General features: G+C 38.9%; 1 protein-coding gene across 8 annotated transcripts; it reads right to left on the bottom strand.

Annotated features, from left to right (window-relative positions):
* Positions 1 to 712: 712 nt before the first annotated feature.
* MYBL1 (MYB proto-oncogene like 1) lies at positions 713 to 22,027 on the bottom strand. 8 transcript variants are annotated; one of them, XM_083517847.1, is made up of 16 exons: positions 21,596 to 22,027; positions 17,729 to 17,834; positions 17,569 to 17,640; positions 17,277 to 17,369; positions 16,388 to 16,608; positions 14,674 to 14,857; positions 13,236 to 13,310; positions 12,137 to 12,235; positions 11,172 to 11,405; positions 10,405 to 10,758; positions 9,302 to 9,447; positions 9,001 to 9,109; positions 8,338 to 8,454; positions 7,729 to 7,833; positions 6,953 to 7,129; positions 713 to 5,235 (listed from the first exon to the last, which is right to left on the bottom strand). In XM_083517847.1, the coding sequence occupies exons 1-16, from the start codon at positions 21,613 to 21,615 to the stop codon at positions 5,107 to 5,109; spliced, it is 2,241 nt and encodes a 746-aa protein (XP_083373973.1). In that variant the 5' UTR covers positions 21,616 to 22,027; the 3' UTR covers positions 713 to 5,106. The 8 variants fall into 8 exon arrangements, with proteins under 8 accessions (XP_083373973.1, XP_083373969.1, XP_083373970.1 ...); XM_083517843.1 differs by having other exon boundaries at positions 9,001 to 9,115; positions 12,137 to 12,238; positions 17,729 to 17,848; positions 21,596 to 22,015; XM_083517844.1 differs by having other exon boundaries at positions 9,001 to 9,115; positions 17,729 to 17,848; positions 21,596 to 22,015.
* Between the last annotated feature and the right edge of the window lie 94 nt (positions 22,028 to 22,121).

The raw sequence follows: 22,121 nt of genomic DNA, 5'->3' as shown, positions 1-22,121 counted from the left end.
TATATTTTATGGGGTATGTATCAAATTTTACAAACACACAGGCTTTTAGACTTCAGAGGTTTGTGTATGTCACACAAGCATACAAAATGTCAAATAACTACCAGTCAAATTTAAACTTTTCAAAGAGAAACAAATACAAATAATTTCATTATTTCATTCAATTTACATCTTATTTTACCTCATCTACTTTCTTTGTTCTGCTCTGCAAAGTTTTTGTTTCTCATTCTTTTGAATGTATCTCAGATTTCGCTGTCTTCTGACATCTTTCTGCTCCCCACACCGCCTCTCCTACAGACGCACCAACTCTCTTCACCCATCTGTTAACCCATTTTAAATCCCCAACTGACATCTATAAACACTATCTGTTGGCTTCCATTTTCTTATCCCTCATTCCGTCAACTGAGATCTTAGTTTGTTGCTGTACATGCCCCATATGTTGCCCAATTTTTCTCCCAACGTCCTCAATCTAGCTTTCCTAGATCCTTTCCTCCACACTCAATACCAATCTTGCCATTGTCAGAAGAAGCCCCCATAGCCCAGAGCAAGCCAAAAAATGGAATTTCCAGAAAGTCTCCATACTATCAAAAAGCTTAAAGTAACTTCTTCCAATGTTGGGTAATTCTCTATATGAAAGCATGATCCACATTTAGGAATCAAACAAAGTATCAATACAGATTACACTTATTTCCCAGAATTAAATGTCCAGTAGATATGTACATAAATGTTTTTATTTCTGTGTTAAGGTCTCCTGCTTTGTATGCAAGATTCTTTTAAGTGAAACAAAATCTGCAGTAAAATAACAAAACACAACAAAACGTCAAAGATATTCATCTTATAATTAGAGTCAAAACTTTAGAAACGTAAATATTAACAGATGCTGTCATTTTCCAACATGCATGTTTGGCTGCTGCAGGTATACAGTATTCTACTTATATATATATATATATTAAAAATTGCAAATGCACCTAAGACTGCAAAAGTATCAAAATATATCTAACATGGCAAAGGTTCAAAACCTTTTATTTATTTCTTTTGCTAAAAGCAACACGAAAGCAATTAAATGAAAGATTCAACCAATACCAGCTCCAGTTTGTACTACTTACCAGAGACCTATGTTAAACCTTGGTACTGGAGGCTTTGGTACCATTTAAAAAGAAAAATACAAATAATTTGCATACCTCCTGCAAAGCAGCAAATCTTTTAAGCATAATAGATGAAGACATGGAGTCAGCCCAAAGAGCTGCAGGCAGTGTTTGTGTGTACACTGCGGAACTTTGTTCCCCCACAGACCAGTCCCCTGCTATGCCTTGTCCTCCCAAGAACTACTCCAGAAAGTCAGGGACTCTCCAGAGAATCTTCCAACGTAGCACAAGAAACTAAAGCTAGAATTGGAAAATCCAGGCAGCACTGGTGCACACACTCTTTGGATCTTGGCATAATGGTTGTAATCCAGAGAACACATTTTAAATACAGCTAAGCGCTTGTGTATACCCAGAAGGACAAGAGGCTAACACACACATACTACTTAAAACAGCCATCATGACTGTAGCTTGCCACATGGCCTTGAGGTGGGTAGGCTGTGATTAAAAAGAAGGCAAAAGTCAAAAGCCACGGTAGGAATGGTTCTCTGAATTACAGTCTTACTATGCTAATCACATCACTTAACTCCTTTGTGCTTCAGGTGGGGAATCTTCTAAAGAAACATACTGAAGAGAGAACACACCAAAACCAACAATGCCAAAGGGAATCCCAAACTGGCTTCTCACATTTTGAAGAGGAAGAATAATCCTCTTATCAACAGAGCTGATCAGAAAAAACGCTAACAGTTTTAACACTGGATAAAAACCTTGAGTGCCTATTAAAGGCAGCGAGGTGAATATTCCTATATATAAATATCCATTTAAAATAATAAATAAATAACTATGATACGGGGCCTTAAGCTGTATTTAAGTATGCTAACGTCAGAGATTGCTTTACATACCACACACACACAATATTAAAATAAGGAATATCATTTTTAGAGTTCTTGGTGTTATGTGGTATCAGGTTTCTTTCTGGTAATTGTGTTTCTCCATGCACAGCAACAGTTGATATCAGTTTAGCTTGAGAACATGCCATCATTCTATTTGTCATTTTACATACAGTGCATATGATGCTCGCTCTTTCCATCTCTCATAGCAGCAAGCAGATTCTGCTAGTATCTATAGCAGCACACCCAGGAGTGGAGAGGAAGAGTGTCAGATTTATAAATAGATAACACCTACAGTACACAATTCTATTTTCCTGTCAGTATTAAGGTTGACAGCACACCATTATGTTTCGCAAGAAATTAACTAAAAAAACAACAGCTACAACAAGCAAAACTAAGACATTCCTTCAAATCAGACATAAATAAGTGCAAATGTCTAAAGCAGGTAAACTGAAGCAACTGCTGTAACCTGTGAAGATTAGAAGCATGTACAAATATTAAGGGGAAAATGAATTTTCATTTTAAACAGTTTTGTAATGGGGTCGTTGAGGCATCCAAGAGCAGGCATAAATGGTTTTAGAAAGAGTTCACAGCCTAAGCGCAAGTAACCATAGGTCATCCTTAGTCATGTGCAGGCCCACACACAGGGTAGGTGGGGAAAATTGAGGGTGACTTGAGCTGTACAGAGACAGAGCCAACAGCAACTTCTGTGACTGTGTTGGCACTTCTCCCAAGCACAATTGCAGAAACCACTGCAACTAACCAATCTACAGCCCAGTTCACACCAACATCTCTCCACACTTAAGCAAGCACAAAATGTGGCCAAGGAAAGCCCATGGCTGCTTGTGTCAAGAAAAATAACTATATGAGACGACTCTTATTTCTTTTAGAGGTGTAATGTAATGCATTGGTGTTGATTCCTAAATAGGGCTACAAGGTGAGACATAGCATGTCCTCTTGTTCTGTCCCTACACAATGTATCCCTTTAATAACCAGGGTCCTGTAATATTTGTAGTATAACTAAGCTGAACTTTAAAACTACTATATTAGACCAACATGATTTAAAAGGGAATAGTGCAATCTTGAATAGATGAAATGCAAATTCATGTATTTCACAGCATGCAATCTCGCTGCTATTCCATGCACCAAGGTTAAAATTCGCTCTTTCTCATTTTTGCTGGAGCTATTTACCAGGAAAACAACATCCGCTTCTAGACAACCTGCATACATATATATATATATCTGCACACTGAGGCTGCAATCCTTTGTATCGTTTGTGCCCGCATAGACCCACTTCTGGGGCTGGCATTCGCAGAGCAACCCAGATACTTCACGCATCCTGCCATAGCAGCTGATCCTCCACCACCATCCTTCAGAAAGGATGCTCATTCTCCCTTTTGCCACTTTCACAGTGTTTACACAGCTCAGGAAAAAAACAGAAAAGAGGAAGTCTCTTTCACACAGAGATGTGTTTATACCTTGCACCGTGCTTCTTTTGAGACACACCACAGGCCACTTCCTTTTATTCCTGCTTTGATTTGATTAGGAATAGTAGGATATCTTCAGAGACACCCCTTAGCCAACAGACAGCTCAGGTACCACCACCATTCCAATCTATCTCCTCAGGTAAAATATGATGCATTTGTGGAGACTGAGAGCAAGTCAGAGCAACTGTTGTAAAAGGCCAGCCCAACTGAGCTTCCTCTCCCATTTTCCATTTGTAAACTTCTGCAAGGTACAATGTTTCATGACACAGTCAATTCTGATACTTCATACGATGTTGGGGCCTTGCTCTCCTTCCCTTCCCTGGGCTATTTGTAGGATCAACAGTCACCACCAGAATCAAGATGCTCTCATCCCTGTCAAAAGGCACAACCTGCAACTGAGAATATGAGCATCATCTTTTAAGATACGGATTCTTCACTGTCACAAGCTGCTCACATCCTCTGACCTAAAGAGAGCTCTTCTATCAATCTACCCATGTTAGAGCTTTGCAGGAGTAATCCCACTGCAGAAACATTGATTTCTTCTTCTTCTTAATGCCCCTGACTGATATATACTGGAAAGTTCTTAAGTGTCCTACCAAAATTAAGGCAGTGATTGGAGTCCCAAAGACTTCACAGACTAGAAGGAGAATGGGGCTCAACTGGCAGGTTAGCTTTAGACTCATATTCAAGAAAAGACTGAGGACTTGGTCAGGACTGCTGCTTCTATGGGGAAAGGATAATAAGGGGATGTAGTTCATCTCAAAAACTAGCAGAATGGACTGTGTATAAAAACACTGCATGAGGCTGAGGTTACAACAATGGAAAGGAGGAGCAAGGGCCAGCAGTGCTTAAAGGTGTTGTCTCTGAGAAGTGGGTGTTATGATACTACTCCTCTCCAATCTGCAAGCAAGAGCAAGTTTGTCCTGGCTTCCTCCTGAGTTTGTGTTGTTTTGCAAAGCAGCAGGAATATGCGAGCACTTGGTGAGATTGCAGCCTTAAGCTTTAAAATGAAAATAAATTAAAAAACAAACCCCCTTCCAAATTTACAAAAGTCTTCCTGCTCCCACATGCTGTACAATACATTCAACAATGGTCTCAGTTTGAGATTTCTGAATACTGATGCTTTATCCTAATAAAAATTAAATTCTTCCCTTTGTCTACTCTTATTAGAAGTACCATTCTCAAATAAATACATTTAACACTGTAGTTAATTTTGTGCAGCATACCTAGTTCTAGTAGTGCAACTTTCTATTCTTCCTTTAGTCTTTCTTTTGTGTTTATAAAAATTGCTACATAAGCAAATGCGTTTAAGCAAAAGCATTCTCAAGGAGTTGTGTAATGTTTTTCTTTTACAGATCACTGAGTACCTGTAAACCTACTCTACATTAAAAGCTTCTTAAGAACAAGAGAAATGTATAAAGAATTTTTAAAACGGCTTAAAAAAATATTCCTTTCACCATTTTCTTTAGAGTGGTCTTTTAAAAGACCAATTAAACTTGCTTTTAAAAAAGGTTTAAAAAAAGACTTAAGTTCTTCCTTATAATGCAGCTTCAACTCAAAAAAGTATCCATACATACATTACTGGGAAAAAATCTCAGTATAAAGTCTGTAGTATAAAGGAAAAAGGTAGAATGGTACATTTAGCGACCATCACAAGATCAGAGCCCTTGAAGTGCTGCCAGTAGCTGTATAGGTGCTCAGGTATCTTCTTGCTTGTTCAGTCATAATAAGCTGATCTTCAGTCTTCCCATAAACAACAGCTTCCCATTCACAATTGGCCTGCAACACATGGTCCAGGTAACAGTTACTTTCAAGTCACATCAAAAATTTTTGTTTATAAGCGAAATATGGAATCCAATTGTGGCTGCCTCACAGGAAAAGTAACTTCTCCTGGCATGACAGAATTTCAGCTTCCTCTTCTCTCTCCCGCAGCCCTACCCCCCACCCCGAAAATTTGCTCCATAGGGTTGGGGGACCCTCTGGAGCAGATATAGGGAGAGTATGGGTCACAAAGAAGGGAAAGTACATTTTATGACAGTATCCTTACAACCAAAACTTAAAATAAAATGTATCATTTAACAATAAGAATTCAGCATTTCTCAGTTTCACTAAGTGGCCCTAAGACAATGCTCCTATTCTCAGCCTCAGCCCCCTCATCTGGAATGTGGGAATAATCACACCAGCAGACTTTACAGTTCAATATAAATACATTACTCCAAATACAGAAAGATCTGTTTGATGGCACCAAGCTTTTTTGAAAAGTTTCTTTTTTACAAAATGGCACAAGCCTTTGTAGGAACAACTCACTTCAGATGCTGAGCAGTTCCATGAAATAGGTTGTCACCTACGAAAGCTTATGCTATTTTAAAATAAAAAGTTTTTAAATTGTCAGCCGCAAGGTGCCCTTGAACAGATTCCTCTATTATTTAAAAACAAAAACAAAAAAGGTTTCATACTATATAATCAAACATTACTGAAAATGCCTGTGAACCACTTTGCACACTTGGCGCTCCAGCCAGGTGGAGGTACAACTGCCATCTCCAGAGGACTCTTATAAAGGTAGGTATTGAACACCAGCATTCATTTTACTTATGCACCGGAGCCAAAGGGGAGGGCTGGATGTGAATATGGAAGGCACAGAGAGGCCTCTCAGTCAGAAGCTCTCGCTACGGGGTGGGAGGAAATCAGAGCTCCACTGAACCCATAGGAAACCTCTGTATGCAGATACTGTGCCCAGTAAACTGACTTCGCCCTTGAAATGCATGATAAGTGATTATGATGATTAGTTTTAAAGACAGATAGTGTGTTCAAAATTCTATTCACAAAAAGAGTGCATGCATGCTCCTAGCAAATAGACAACTTTATTGCTGACAGCTTTCAAAATTTGAGTGGACTTCCAAATGGTTTCTAGTCCTGCCTGTTTTGAGGAACACATCAGGAGGAACAGTTTTCCAAGGATGGGTTCTCCTTCCTGACATTTCATTCAACACACGGATGCTGAGGCTGAGGCCAGAAGGTATGTACCCATTAGATGCATGTGCACATACAGTAATACATATAACATGTTTGGAAGCTAGCATCTGAATTACTCTTAACTGTCTTGCCCACGTTTTTCTGCAATGTGGTTCTAGTGCACCATTATCATTGCACTATGTGGGATGCTGAAACCTCAGCAGTACTGTTCCAAGTCTACAAAGAGGGCACGGCACTAAAATCTACATGGGTACTACTGGACTTAAAATGAAACCTTCATATTTGCATTGCATATTTCAATACCAATGCATCATATTTGCATTGATAAATATTGAAATTTTAGTTGTAATGGATGCATCGTGAGCATCTTGCAGAAAATAAGCTGCATCAAGAACCCTCAATTCCTTATTTATATCTAAGCTGCTAAATACAAACAGAAAGGAAAGAATGTAAAAAGTAATCTTCCAAAGAACATATAGCTAAACTAAATAAAGCAGAATATTAAGATGCATTGAATACAGACCTGGAAGGTTTTTTCTGTTTTGACATTTTTTGAAGTGCAAGTATTCTGCTTTTTCTTCATTGCTACATTCAGCTTTGTTGCACTGGAATCCTGTTTCTCTGGAGTCCTACTGCCTCTATTGTCATGTATTTCCAATAATGGAATCATCAGAAGGGATGTAGTATATATATTTTCTGACTAGAAAAAAGTTTAAATCAAATAACTTAATTGAAGAATAAAAAACTGACATACAGGCAACTCCCCCATTTACATTCAAAGGCATCACGTGTTTAAGTGAAATTGTGGGCAATATGTGCATGCACGGTCACATATGTATCAGACATTCCTAAAACAGTCACTACCTGTAATACAAACAATAAGGCCCAGCAGCTTCTTCCCTATCATTAGCAACCTTATAAAAGTGGCATACTTCAAAATAACCAGCATTTGGCAATATGACTTCAATAGGCTGTATCATCTTAATTCCAATAATTCTAGATTGAAATATTTTATGGATCCAGATAAATGTGTTCTTGTATCTCTAACACAAAGACCTTTCTAGCATAAAAGCCGCATATAAATAATAATATTAAAAATGCTCCATTACAAAATGAGACAAGACTGCTGTTTTTCTTGCCATTTAAAATCTAAATTTGGTAGTAATATTTTTAAAGCCAGTGTCATGCTTGGTTGTGCTACTTGTCAACAGAGAGGATTTGAAATAACTATGACTTACAGAAACAAATTAGTTTACATTCTACCTTAAATATGTGCATATTTTAATTCATGCTGATCACCTGTACATCTGGAACACTGTCTTCTGTGAAAAACTGGGCACCAAGCTCTTCTTTTTCCCAAGGATCCAAAACTAATGACTTCCTGACTTTCTTCACAGAAGGATTCTAGGAGCAACATTTTAAAGAAAGAAAGGCAACTACAATCGTTTCCATAATCCTTGCAATGCTAGAATACTATGTATTTTTAAATTGTTGTACAGCTCCACATTTCACAGAAATCACTAAGCAGTTTACAAGTATCACAAGTAGATTAAAGAGTGAAAAATTCCACATTTTATAACAGCACAGAAATAAAACATTAATATTAAACCAAAATAAAATTAATGACTAATAGCAATTCCAAATTACAGAAATACAATCGACAACAAGCCAAATATACAAGTATGTATTTACAGGTAGCAACAGCTCTCTCACTTCTGCTATCTCCCCAACCTAAGCTTGCAACATAAAGTGGGGCAAAATTACACACTCCCTGCCCCTATGCAAAATCACACACTTCTCTGCTCCCTATCATTTCTCCCTCCAATAATACCCATTAAAAACAACAAGGGTGGGTGGTGCCCTCACCCTCTTTGTAAAGGAGCTTTGAAAAAGGGTAATGTAACTTACCTCTAGTTTGCAGCCCTTGTAGAAAGAATCCTCTTCTTCCTTGAAGAAGATATCTGTTCCAGTTTCCTCCTTTAAAACTTCTCTGATATCTTCTTCCAGATAGGCAAGGGGCTGTGACTAATCAAACAGGTAAAATACATCAAGCAGAAGGCAAGCCAGGAGATGATTTCTCCTAAATATCATGGAACTACCAGTATGTACACTACTTTTAAAAAAACCATTTAATTCCAATGCACAAGTAATTCAACTGTATTCTTATTGAATTTATGGAATATCCAGAAGCAATCCAGCACAACACTATGGAAAGAGATGAGGACATTAACAACCAATCAAACCATGCTTCTCTATATACCTATCTACTAGTACAAAGGATTACCATTAAACTTTCAAAGGAAGAAAGAAACAACAACTGGTTTGAAGCAAAGTAACATGGCCTATCATAGTATGGTCTTATATTTAAATAGAAGTCCCACTCTAATAATGATGTGATTTCTTACCCACCCTCCATTAGGAGTTACAGCAATTTAAAACTTAATATTTAAAACAGTTTAAAATCAATTACATTTAAAAAATGGGTCCTGATATGTGTATGTGTGTATGCGTATCCAAGGCAATGTGAACCAAAAGTTACGTAAAAGGAATATGAACCAAAATTCTACATACCACAATTTTCAGAGGACCATATTTTTTTTCTTGAGCAGCTAAAGCATTCTTAAATGGAGTAGGGGTCCTTGGTGTTGTACCTAGCAGCGATCTTCTAATAGTAGGTGTCCTAAAACTTTCCAAGAACCAAAGTTATTTATACAGTGTGTTACTATTTAGATAGTCAAAATCAGTCATTTTAAGGATTGAATCCACTCCCCCACTTTCCTTTGATGGTATTTGCAAAGTAATTCTTCAGCGCATCTAGGTTCTGTTTTGTTTTTAATTCATATCTAAAAGCCATTTAAAATCATATACCTACCCTGCATTTTCTTTTTGATCTTTGGGTGTTACTTCTTTATTATGTAAAGGTGTGGTAATAAGAACCTTTTGCCCACAAATTGGAGTTGATGTAAAGGCAGGATTTTCAATGTTAAACTGCTCATTTCCAGAACAGGTGTTGAAGAACTGCACATAAAACAAGAACACAAATTGTTCCATGAAAATTGAGCAGTTTTGCTTTTATTACTCTGCCCCATACACACAATTATGAGCTGTCCAACTTGTAGCAAGACAAATTCTCATTCAGCATCATGCCATTATGAAGATTTCATAAGAATGATTCTCTAGCCTTAGGTCAGAGAACAATGGGCTGTACCCAGGTATGTTTTACAAGTGTAGAACTATCACTGGATACAAACCAATCAGTTAATATCAACAACATCATTAAATAAATAAACAAATAAATAAATAAATTTCTATACCACCCTTCATCTGAGGATCACATTGCTGTCTTTGCAACTAATGAAAACTATCTTTCATTCTACTTTGACCTTTTGCTGAACTTTTGGAGTACAGTGGTACCTCAGGTTACAGACGCTTCAGGTTACAGACTCCGCTAACCCAGAAATATTACCTCGGGTTCAGGATGAGAACAGAAATCGTGTTCCAGCAGCGCGGCAGCAGCAGGAGGCCCCATTAGATAAAGTGGTGCTTCAGGTTAAGAACAGTTTCAGGTTAAGAACGGACCTCCAGAACGAATTAAGTACTTAACCCAAGGTACCACTGTAATCATTCCAATATTTTCAGTGATTTTCTGTAAAATTGTTGGCTTAAAGCTGTGTTGGATTTACGCCATTCAGATAACACTGGAAACAATACTAATTTGTATGGAAGAGCTGCAAGCCATTTATAGAGCCAATCTCAATTCCTGACATGACACAACCCAAGACAGGTCTGAGTCACTTATAGTTAAAAAGTGCAGAACCAATGCACTGAGCAGGGAAGAGCTGCATATTTAACTACACAATTGTTACAAGTGAATGAATAGTGTAACATCATCTTTTCTTGATTTATAGGATTTAGTAGACAACCCTGCCTAACCTATTCAATAAAACCAAGTTTAATTACATTAATTTTATTTACCTGGGAAGGAGAAAAGGGTAGTGTTTTCACTGGTGTTTGTTTTAGTGCAAAATTGGAACCATTGCTACAAGAACCATCGTTCTGTTCATTGACTGATGGTGATAGTCCAGTTCTAGTTTTCTTCTTCTTGCGCAAAATAGTTGGAGGAGTACTGAACTTGGCTGTGGTTGGAGATGCTGACTCTTCGTCGTCACTTGATTTTTTGCCATCTAGTACAACACTTACATTAAACTGGCACTCCATGGCCCCATCATTGTGCTGAATCCGCATTAGTTTTACTGGAGCTTGACTGACAGGGGACGTAGCCGCATCAGAGAGGTCAAAGCTGGTGACATCACTCCATGCTACAGGATCCTACAAGGGGGAGAAAGAAACATTGTGCCATGTGTTTATTGGAATAAACAGAATTATTTATTTCAACAGAATTGGACTGGTGGGATCAGTTGCTTAACTATGCACCGTCATTCTAGCACAAAATGACTAAATTTAACTCTAGTCCTTACGTGCATGTCTTTTTAGTTTGAATTCAGTCTCCTAATTTTCTCTCATCTTATTCCAGAATGTTAATTCCTAATTCTGCATTGTTTTTCTTTACAAAAACCAATAAAGCAGCTAATAGTGAAACACTATTATTATGTAGCACTTGCAATACATAGAACAAATGCTATATATTGTGCTAATGTTAATATTGTTTGTTTGTTTCTCTTTTGCATATTATGAAAAATAACTGTTTATTAAAGGTTGGAAATAAGATGATTCAGACTTACAGACTCAATGAGTTCTAGTGTCTCTGCAAATTCTGGAATGGTCTGTAGAGATGACAAAACCGCATTTGCCTCCACAGCCAAATATTTGGTAGGAGAGTTCTGCTGAGCTGTTGCAGTCTGGGTTTCATCCAGATTATAGAAGTCATTTGTTTGTTCCCCAATGCCATTTAGGGCATTTGTCATACTATCTTCCATGATGAAGCCTCCAGACCAGTTAGAAAAATTTCCAGCTTGCTAAGAATACAAAAAGTGTTGCTTTTTATTGATATTAAACATGAAAGATGACTAACATAAATTACTTTTAGGCAACCTAGGTCCCACCTGCACTATCCACTTAAAGCAGTATCACCTCAATTTACACAGTCATTGCTTCACCCAAAGAATCCTGGGAGCTGTAGTTGGTTTTTTTTAGTGTTGTGAGAGTGGTTGGGAGACTCCAATTCCCCTCTCAGAATTACTATTCCCAGAGTTCCCTGGGAAGAAGGTCTGATTGTTAAACCACGCTGATTGGCATTTAGGCTATAGTTCAAGCATACTGGGATTCTAAGGAAAACACATTCCGTATGCAGAGAAAGAGCCAATGGCAGAAATAGCACAGACGCTACTATTGTGCATGCAGCTACCTTCCTGCAACATTTCCTTTGCCCTCCATAATTTAGCAATGAAAGGTATTGAAAGCACCAACTTTCTTCTAAAAACTCTAAGATAGTTGTCCTAAGTAGCACATTATGTCATTCAAGCTATCTCAACTGCCCCTCCCTCTTGTCCCACTGTCCCAGTTGTACAGGGAAAACCAAGGGGACTCCCTCGAGGATTCCTGTATAAGCAAAGGAGAATGGGGAAGCAGAATCCACATATGAAACAAATCAGAATCATGAAGCTCATTCATTACTTTGTTTAAAATATGCACAGTAAAAGATAATTAGCCATCATGACATCATGATATTTATACAAAAAGTTCTTACAGATGAGACTCTCTTTCTCCTGATTTCATTCTCAGCCGACATAAGTAACAGCTCAAGTTCCTTAATTTTTTTCTCTTTGTCAGGATCATCATCAAATGGCTGCTGGTGCATACATTGAAGGAAAAAGACAACACCAACACCAAAGGACAAAGTGTTATGTTTAGGGCACATTACTGAGAATGGCAACATATTTGCTGTTATAATTTTCTGCAAACTCAATTAAACTTTGATAAGTTCTCATTTAAAACATGGATTGCCTGTGCTCGCTTGGGCAGCACATGTACTAGGGTTGGAGCGATACAGAGAAGATTAGCATGGCCCCTGTGCAAGGATGACATGCAGGTTCGTGAAGCGTTCCATTTTTTTAAAAAAAATGGATTGCCAACACAGAGCCCACAGGTTCACATGCACCCAGAGGCCTTTCCTGGTGCCCATAAGTTCCACCCCCACTGTTCCTCCTGACTGCTTTTCAAGATTAGTTGCAACATAGGAGAAATTCTGAAGGATCACAGGCTCACTGGGGATGATTATTCCGCCACCCCATGCCAAAAGAACTCCTCACAATACAAGTAGTCTTCAAAGAAGCCCTCTGTTGGCTACAGAAAGAGGTTTTTGAAGCTTAATTAGAGTGGAGGAGAGGTGATTGTGGGTTGCAGCTAGGGAGGAAAGGATTGTTGTTTTCCTGCCCAGCTGCAACTCTCCAAAGTCGCAGGACCTGAGCAGAGGAGCACTATCCCCTCCAGCGGTTTCCAGCAACTGGTATTCAGAATAGTTTGTTTTAAACTACAGTATTATTTAATACAATGTGCTAGCCAGGCCACTGTAGGCCACACAATCTCTATCTGCACCCCCCCAAAGAAAAGGGGGAACACCTTATAACCTTTGAAACTAATTTTATAGACACATTTTTCACCTACACAGAATTCCTCTCAAAATGCTCTCCTAGAGGTCACATTATATACAAGCCATTATTCATTTTAATGGAACTGCTGCTCAACACAATCCTGGTGATAAAGTCCTTAAACTAAAACATTTGCATGCTATCTGCCAAATATTTTCATAAAAAGCTTAAAAATTCATCATTATAGACAGAACTTACCTGAATGAAATTTGAAGAAGTTGTGACATGGTCAATGCAGTTGCCTTCTGTTGAAACATACTGATATCCTGGGATCTAACAAATCAGAACTGTTCTTTATACACTGATTTTATACACTTTATATACATTTTTCAATTTCAGCAATTTTTTTAAATTTGACACATACTTCTTTTCAAAAACTGATCAATTTGAGACAAACGAGGAACTCTCAGGTTATTAAATTATAAAAGAAAATTTATCCACCGTATCACTTTCATCACAATATCCATTTATCACACTTTTAATTTATCACGGTATCACTTGGAGACGAGATCATTTTCCGAGTTTAAAAAAAAAAGGCTTATTGAGGCAGTAAACATTGGATTTTTAAATAAAAATTCTGAAGATATTTCCTCAACAACAATTTCTTTAACAGCAATAGTTTCTTTGTGATATAAGTTTTAACAGAGTGAGCAACCTTGGTAGGGTTGTCAAGATGCAGTGCACATGCTCTTTGATGGAACTGAGTATCTTGACACATCTCAGTCTAAATTAGCTGCCTAGTAGCTTTCAATGTTTCACTGTTGATATTTAAAGCCCTAAACAACTTGGGACCAGGATACATACTGTAGCAGACAGCCTCCCTTGGCATAAACCAAGCCCGTCTTTTTTGTAAACCGCTTTAATGTTTTTTTCTACAATCAAGCAGTATATAAATTTTATGAAATAAATATATTTCTAAGTTTTCACAAGGAGAAGTGGGCCTTCTCAGCAACAGCACACACCTCAGGGATATCCTCCTTTGGGCCATTCATGAGGCAAAGACAGTAATAACTTTTAAATAACTCTTAAGAACTAACATTTACTCAACTCTTCCTGGACTCCAACTAACTTCCCCAACCTCTGTTTTGTACCCTGCCCAATTTGTAATACATAGTTTTGTTATTATTCTTCATCTGTTTTTGGAAACATTACTCAGTGTCATTTATTATGATGGTTCTTACACAAACCACTCCAATTTTTATTATATCCATCAGTATTCATCCATCACTATGCATTTTAATAAATAAATGAAACAGAAAACATCTATACCAGAAAAAGAGGGAATTTCAGCAGATTAGCTTGTCATGCCAGCTTCATCTAGGGAAATCCCTCACTTTACATAACTATGAAAGGTACAGGCGCATTGCCTTATTTTTCACCTGGCTAGCCATAGCCCTCAGTCAAATTTCTAAAGTCCTTTGCAGAAGACTAATCTCTTCGAAGACCAAGAATGAAAAGAGAGAAGGAGAGGCAGTGTAGAGGGGGGTGTGAAAAGAGAAAGGGCTGCTGGGAGAAATAAAAACAGTGGTCCTACTCACCACTGGAGAGAATGCAGCACTTGACAGAAAAAAATTACCATCCATTTTAATATATGCTTCCAACTCCCGACACACACAAAAGGTTCTGAAGAACTTACATGTGCCTGCACTGGTATGTAAAACTGATTTGGGGTATGAAGATGGTCTGTAGATGCACAAGTTTTGTGCGGCAGTTTTGATGAACAAGGTCGCTCAGTCTTGATTCCATCTTGTAAATATCCTTCTTGTTCTACTTTTCTTCGCATAGTGGAGTTCCAATGATTTTTGATAGAATTGTCAGTCCTAAATCATGGGACAGATCCAGCCAAAGTAAAGCAACATAAAGTCTCATGTATTCAATGGATGAGAGTTAATCACCTTCTTAACTCTTATTGAAATGAATTAAACCATGAACACTATTTAACTTTGGATGTATTGTGCCCAAAATGTAGAAATTATGTAGTTACATATTGCATTGACCTGAGAGCTTAGCTATATCAAGATAGAAACATGAGAGAAATAATGTCTTAAGAAGGAAAGATACCTCTCAGTACTTCTCTAAATTAAAAAGGGAAATTTCAAATATTTCTAAAACAGTACAATATTTCTTTTTCATACTAATAGAAAGGGACGGGGGATCTAAGAGGATTCTTCCTAACAGAAACTTGGACAAGTAGAATTTAAAAATGTTTCTCTTCCTCCTTTGGATTCCACCCAAGTATTAGTTTCTTTGTTATTGGAATCATAGCCGTCTGGAGGAAGAAATCTGTATTACTTTAACTGCTCTGAATATAGCATTAACAACTATTTGATTCAGATTTTAAAATAACTCAAAATGCAAGACAAATTGCAGAGCACAAAAGAACAAAAGAGGAAAGGTATGCTATTTGATAAGCAGGACATTTGTAATTACTTAATCAGCAAATACTACAAAATCCACTGTGAGATACAGTGGTACCTCGGGTTAAGTACTTAATTCGTTCCGGAGGTCTGTTCTTAACCTGAAACTGTTCTTAACCTGAAGCACCACTTTAGCTAATGGGGCCTCCTGCTGCTGCCGCGCCGCCGGAGCACGATTTCTGTTCTCATCCTGAAGTAAAGTTCTTAACCCGAGGTAATATTTCTGGGTTAGGGGAGTCTGTAACCTGAAGCGTATGTAACCTGAGGTACCACTGTAATCCATTTCTTGGATATTTCTTCCTAGTTCACCCTTTAGAAACAAACTTTTACACTATCAATTCCTTCTATGCTGATTCTGGGGAGCACTTTCACAGCTTAGCTCTGTAACATTCTAGGCATGGCAGGGGGTGATGGGAGAGGGGAAATAGATGTTGCAATATCAAGCAACATCATGGGTACTTGAAGAAACTAAAGGAGTTCAGTAGATTGCTGCCTGGTTACTTGAGCCAGAAGGCCACAGGACATCTAATATACCAAACTCCCTTCTTTCCTTTTCTAAGCCTCAGTGGTTACTGGTTTATGTAATCATGCCTGCCCAGAAACAGATGCAAGGAAGGACCCCCCCTCCTCCAAATACACACACACACACACACCATCCCAATGAGCCTAGCTGGGAGAACTACTAGGTACTGCTCTACAAGTTTAAGTGAAAACTATGGAGATCAGTTGGGGACACTGGATGCTTGGCAGGATTGGCCAGGCAGAGGGACATTTATTGCTATGGCACAGCCTACTGCACAAAAAATTGAGTTAAGACATGACATAGAGAAGGGTGGAGCTTCTTTGAACATGTTAAACTGGGAGTGGGGGGAGGCCAGTGCCAATTATTTTGGCATAGGTTTCAGAAACCTAGAAATAACAGTGCGATTTTACCTTCCGGGAAGCAACTTCGCAATTTCAGCCCATCGATTTCCCAAGCGTTTGTGAGCTTCATAGATGATCCTGTCCTCCTCCTCAGTCCATGAAGATTTCTTTACCTCAGGATTAAGGTGATTATGCCATCGTTCTCGACATTGCTTCCCTATTCTTCCTTTTAAGTGCTTTGCAATCAAAGACCAACGCTTTGGACCATATTTCTGAACAAGCTCAATAACCTGGAACACAAATTGAACAGCAACAGTATGCAACTGATTACTATATAAGAAAACAATAGCCATATTCATGATAAAGAATTAGAGAATCCTAATTACATTTATTTAGGCTATTTTTACTTGGAAAAAAATAGTAATACTGAAGTAGTACAAGATTGTGTCAAGCAAAATGATAAACAGTTATATTTCAAAAGTTCCAAAAGACAGAGTGTCACTGACTTTTTAAATAAAAAATTGTACAGTTCCCAACCAATGAGAAAGAAAATGCATTTTAGAAAACAGTCTGAAATATATCACTCTTCCTTTCCACATACTGTGCGGCCAAGTACAGGGTGAAATTAGAAAGCTTTTAACATGTAAGAAAAACAAACCAATTGTTACATTTTAACACATCATAGTTAAATACATGACAGTGTTGTGAAAAACTGATAGCATTATCCTATGGGAAATGAAATCAATTTGGGAAAATATTCAAGCAATCTAATTTATATTTTGGTTTTCATCCAAGTAAACTCTTAAGAGCACAACAATGGGACTGTGGACCCCATCCTACAATTGGGTCAGCCAAAAGGTAAAAGCAGTAAGGTAAAAGCAGGGTAGTGCACTCTTGGGCAACCCTACTGTGCTTTCAGAAACATAATTAATAATCAAGAAAAATATAGATCACTTACCCTCTGATCCTCTTCCTTAGTCCAGGGGCCTTTAATAAGTTCTGGATTCAGGACTTTTTGCCAACGGTGCTGGCACTGAAAATCAGAACGATTCTGCAGAAGAATGAAAAAAAATCACTGTCCAACTGAAGACTCCATAACGCTCCACTATACACCCAGAGCTTCCATTAGGAGCTTTGTTGTTAACTTCAGTGTGGAAGACATCTTGGCACATGCAATGGAGATGCACATGTGGCTTTTGAACTCTTGTATGTAAAATAATAAAAATCTCATTGAAATAATTTCTACTTACTTGTAGATGACTAGCAATAAATGTCCAGTCACTTGTACCATGCTGTTCTACTAGCTTCTTCAGCTTTTCATCCTGTTAATACAGTTTTTAAAAACTTATAAATAGGCACATGACATTAGATCTAAACATAAAGAAAAGCCATTACCTGGTTAAGGCTCACCTCATCACGCGTCCATTTTACTCTGTTACATATCTTCTTCGTTCCTTTTTGTTGTGGTACTTCATAGTCATGATCTGCATAGTGAAGGTCATCATCATCTTCCTCACTGCAAAGTGCAAGCTAATATTAAGTTAACATTGACAGTGAAACCATGCTTACACAACAGCTTGAGAAATCTTTTTAAAAAAATAACAAATCATCAACAGAAGGCCCAATTCCAATTGTGGAACAGTAGCATGAGGGAAGGACAGTTTTCCTTCATTGTTTTCCCATTGACAGCCCCTGCACTGCTTTCAGTTAGGAAAAAGATGTAGGGCATCCAAGCAAAAGATTCAAATATTCCATTTAGGCAGGATCCAATACGGTCCTGAGATTAATGTCCTGGGTTTCTCAACTTAGTAACATTTGTTTTATATAAGGTCTGTCTTGTTGAAGAAGGGTGACTACATAAGAACTTGTTAAATTTTTATTGGAAACCACAAACATAACTAACAAGTGTCCAGATTGCATTAAAGGTGGCCCTGTGTATAGGGAAACACACCATGCATTTTTCTATGTTAAATTTATTTCTATTCAAGAATGTTGTGTAGCAAATAGCATTAAGCTGGGAACTCAGGATGAAATAAAAGAAATAGGAAGAAGTTTGTCATCACCCTTGTACCTCCTTGATGTCTGTGCGCCATCTACTGGAAAAAAAAAACCTAATTTCAAAACTATTGGGTGTTTACATCAAAAAATTTGTCCATAGTTGTATCACACTTCCTTCCTTCCTTCCAAAAAGAGGGTATAACAATTAAAGAACAGGGAAAAACCCACTAGCTTCTCACCTCCATCCCCTTTACAATATCTATTTGTGACACAATATTAATATTTGTAAATGCCCTATTTAGACAAATGTTTCAGCAGCTGCTTCCCTTCAGCCTTTCTAATAAATGTGCAGAAATAGATATTTTACAAATTTCCAATACACGTGAGGTGTAAGGTTACCAAAGAGCTATGCTTTTTAAATTACAGACAACAAGTGTACTACTGGTACATGATCGTCCCGGGATAGCTGGCCGGTTTGGTGGCACTGGATACTTTAAAGCCAGTCTAGACAGATATATGTGCACACATGCATGTGTACAGGATTGGGATAAAAGCAGACACTGAGGAACAGAGAGAAGGGGGCTTACAACTATATTGGGATAATAAAAAGCAGCACTATCTCTGAAGCATACTCTTTCCACATTTCCTCTGACTTCATCTAACTTAGGCTTTGAGTGTTTATGGAGACAAACACCTGCAGTTTATAGGTTGCTTAACCCATGATGTAATCATGAATGTCAGCATAACTCTCAGTCACCAAAAGTTTTCCTTTTTTACATTGCTGGATGCCTTCCTTGGTGTGACAGAGAATCCACACAAGAGGAAGTGAAGCAACTGTTCCTAAATAGTATTGAAGAAATCCTATTTTTCCTAAAGATACTTCCCTGTAAGGAATGCCCTGTAAGGATTTCCCCAGTGTAGAAAACAGTAACACTACTTTGACGAAGCTGGTACTAGTGCCATGATGCAAAGTCACAAACCACTGTATAAATTCAAGTGAGACAAATAAGTTATCCCATGTAAACTTTTTAGGAACAGTGTTCCCATGTACTGTAATATAATACACCCCCCCACACACACACTATGCATACATTCCTCATACACAACAGTCTTCTTTTTCTGAGGCCCTTATGAGATATGCTTAGTTTCCTATGTGTATATGATGAGCATGTACATGAGATGCCCACATCAACTGACTTCTCTCAAGATGTCATTCTTCAGGGAACTTAGCTCAGCTAGTATTTCTTTCTTTACTGTAGAAAGCAGTCACACTATTTTAAATTCTCTTTCTTCATTGAGAGAATGAGTAATTCAAAGTAGTCCCTAAAAATGTGACTATTATTTGAATTCACAGTATTTCAAACACAGAATATGATTTGCAAACAAGTTCTAAACAGTGGGTTGTATTCAACAGAGCGCTTAACAAAATGTTCCATCAATACAAAAGAATTTTTCCTTGCACAACACAATGTTCTCCCTCTCTCCTCCCCATATGCCCTCTCAAATATGTTTGGGGTGGTGTGGAGTGCACATAGGGAGAGGAAAAGGGGTGAAATCTCACTGCAAAAGCACAGCTATTTAGTTGAATGCTACCCCATGGTTTCAACATTAAAAACAAACCTTAGAAAGAACATTACTGCTCTGCTTTGTAAAGCGGTATGGCAGGGTTGAGCCTTGCACATACAGTAATAAATCTTATGTTATATACATTGAAAGCTAGGAGACGACTCAGATGTTTAGGATAGCAGTTGTGCAGTTCTTGATGCTTCATTTGTCTTGTTTTTCTGCTAAAAAAATAAAAGTTTTGACAAAACAAAGAACAAGAAATACTGCTTAACACTACATTTGAACCAGGCCATAATATCCCATTTTAAGCCATGTTCACATTCAAAAAGTCATTCACATTAGACTCAGTCTGTCCATTTTTACTTAGACATAAGTCCCACTGATTTCAAAAGTGGCTTATTTCCAAATAATTGGGCATAAGATAGTTGGCTAGCATTTCCAGAGTTGCAAATAAAACTAATAAACACAGAATTAAAACTGAGCCCACAAGTGTGTGCATGTGAACACATGAGAGAAAAGTAACAGGCTGCCAATTCAAACTAAAAAAAAAATTAATCCAGTTTCAATCATTTTTAATATTCTAATGAAAGTAAAAAGGCATTTTATGAATGTCAAAGCCATTAGCACACTACCCAAACTGCATTTGTAAGACCCATTGTTAACTTTAATCTGATAGATAAGTAATTCCACAATAGTTCTTCTATCCTCTATCCTGGATATCTAGTTTGATACTGTACATAAACTATCTACACCAGAATGAAATTATTACACATTCTTGTTTTGAGATCTGTATGTTAATTCTATGATCACACAGGGTGTAAATTTCAGAGTGATTTGTTGTAGAAATACGAAAAAAATGTTTGTACGAGAATAAAACACACTGTACATGTCTTTATATGCAGGCAACACTCTCTCTCTTGTCAGGTCCTTAAGGTCAACATGGACATTGCTTTCCTCCCCGTTGCAGCCCCCCCCCCCAACAACAATAATTAGCTTTCTACCTTGCCTTCCCAAGGAAGAAAACACAGTGCCATGTCTCATTTAGAAACAGCTGTACAATCTACTATTCTCATACAGAGGAAGGATAAAAAAAAGAAAAAACCACTGTATCGACACTACAGTAAATAAGCGACAGAGGGAATTACCAGGATAAGAGGACATGAATTACCAATATGAAAGGCTCTTTTGTCATTGTTATGTGACTCGATGCCAAAACACAAAAACAAAGAAAATAGGGTGGAACCCAGAGGGCAGTATAAATTTCCAAAGGGGAAGAAATCCGAGTGTTGGAATAGTGCTGTAGCTGGGGGCAAGGTGGAGAACCAAGTGAAAAGATTACTACTGAATACCCGAGAATCAAGTGAAAAGATTACCACTGAATACACAAGATTCTGTGTCCCCTTGTGCTCTGTGAATAATATTAATGATGGGGGGGGGGAACACCTTAATTGGCATTGGGAAGATGCACTCAGGTCGAGGCGCTGGGGCGTAAGAGTGAATGGACCAAAGGATCCGATGGTCAGGGCACGTGGAAACGGCAGCGAGGATCTCCTGAGGCGAAGGGATCTGTGGAGACGGCCGGAGGGCTGTCAGGAGCCCCCTGTTCCAGCGGATAGGCAGGGCTCAGGTTCCCCAAAAGTCCCGGGCAGCAGGCAGGGCGCTGGAGATGCCTTGGGGAGGGGGCGATCGGGAGGGTCTGCGGGGGCCACTCACCTGCGCGGCCTCTTCGCCATCCTTGGCGCGCACCATAAGGAAGGCGAGAAGAAGGGAGCGCGGCTGTCACCACCGGCCAAGGCGCGCAGCCCCCAGAGGGCGGGGAGGGGGGCGCGGCTGCCTTTTAGCCCCGGCCGCGCCTCGCCCCCCGCATGGGGGACATGGCCTTACGCTCAGCGAAAGGGATGGGAAGCCGGGCTCCAAGTCCCCCGCCTGGGGCCTCGCTCGGCTGTCACGGCTCGGAGCTCCTCCGGCAGGGCTGCTTTCCCCCAGGCGCCGCCGCCGCCGCCTCCACCCTCGCTGGCTCCTTTTTCTTCTTTTTTTTGTCCCTGCCGCCGAATCTCGCGCCCAGCCTCTTTCCAGAGCCGCCGTTTGAATCTGCGCACGCGGACTGCTACGCCATTGGCTGCTCCAGAAAGCACGCGACCAAGCAGGGGGGCTGGTGCGAGGGAGGAGGGGGAACGGCCAGTAAGAGGGGAGAGGTGGCGGGATATGGAAGGGAGCCGGAGGAGGGGCCGAGGGCGGG

This window comes from Podarcis liolepis, assembly GCF_965112155.1.
Source record: "Podarcis liolepis genome assembly, chromosome: 8".
Lineage (NCBI taxonomy): Eukaryota > Metazoa > Chordata > Lepidosauria > Squamata > Lacertidae > Podarcis > Podarcis liolepis.
The sequence above is the reverse complement of the archived record's forward strand: the minus strand, read 5'-3'. Positions and strand labels throughout refer to the sequence as shown.

Excerpts from the sequence above, each read along its gene's own strand:
- MYBL1 (XM_083517840.1), bottom strand. The coding sequence starts at position 19,998 with ATGTGCAAGGCTCAACCCTGCCATACCGCTTTACAAAGCAGAGCAGTA. Across the intron at positions 17,370-17,568 it reads TTATTGCTAGTCATCTACAA|AATCGTTCTGATTTTCAGTG; the intron begins GTAAGTAGAAAT and ends ATTCTTCTGCAG. Across the intron at positions 7,834-8,337 it reads ACAAGGGCTGCAAACTAGAG|AATCCTTCTGTGAAGAAAGT; the intron begins GTAAGTTACATT and ends TGTTGCTCCTAG.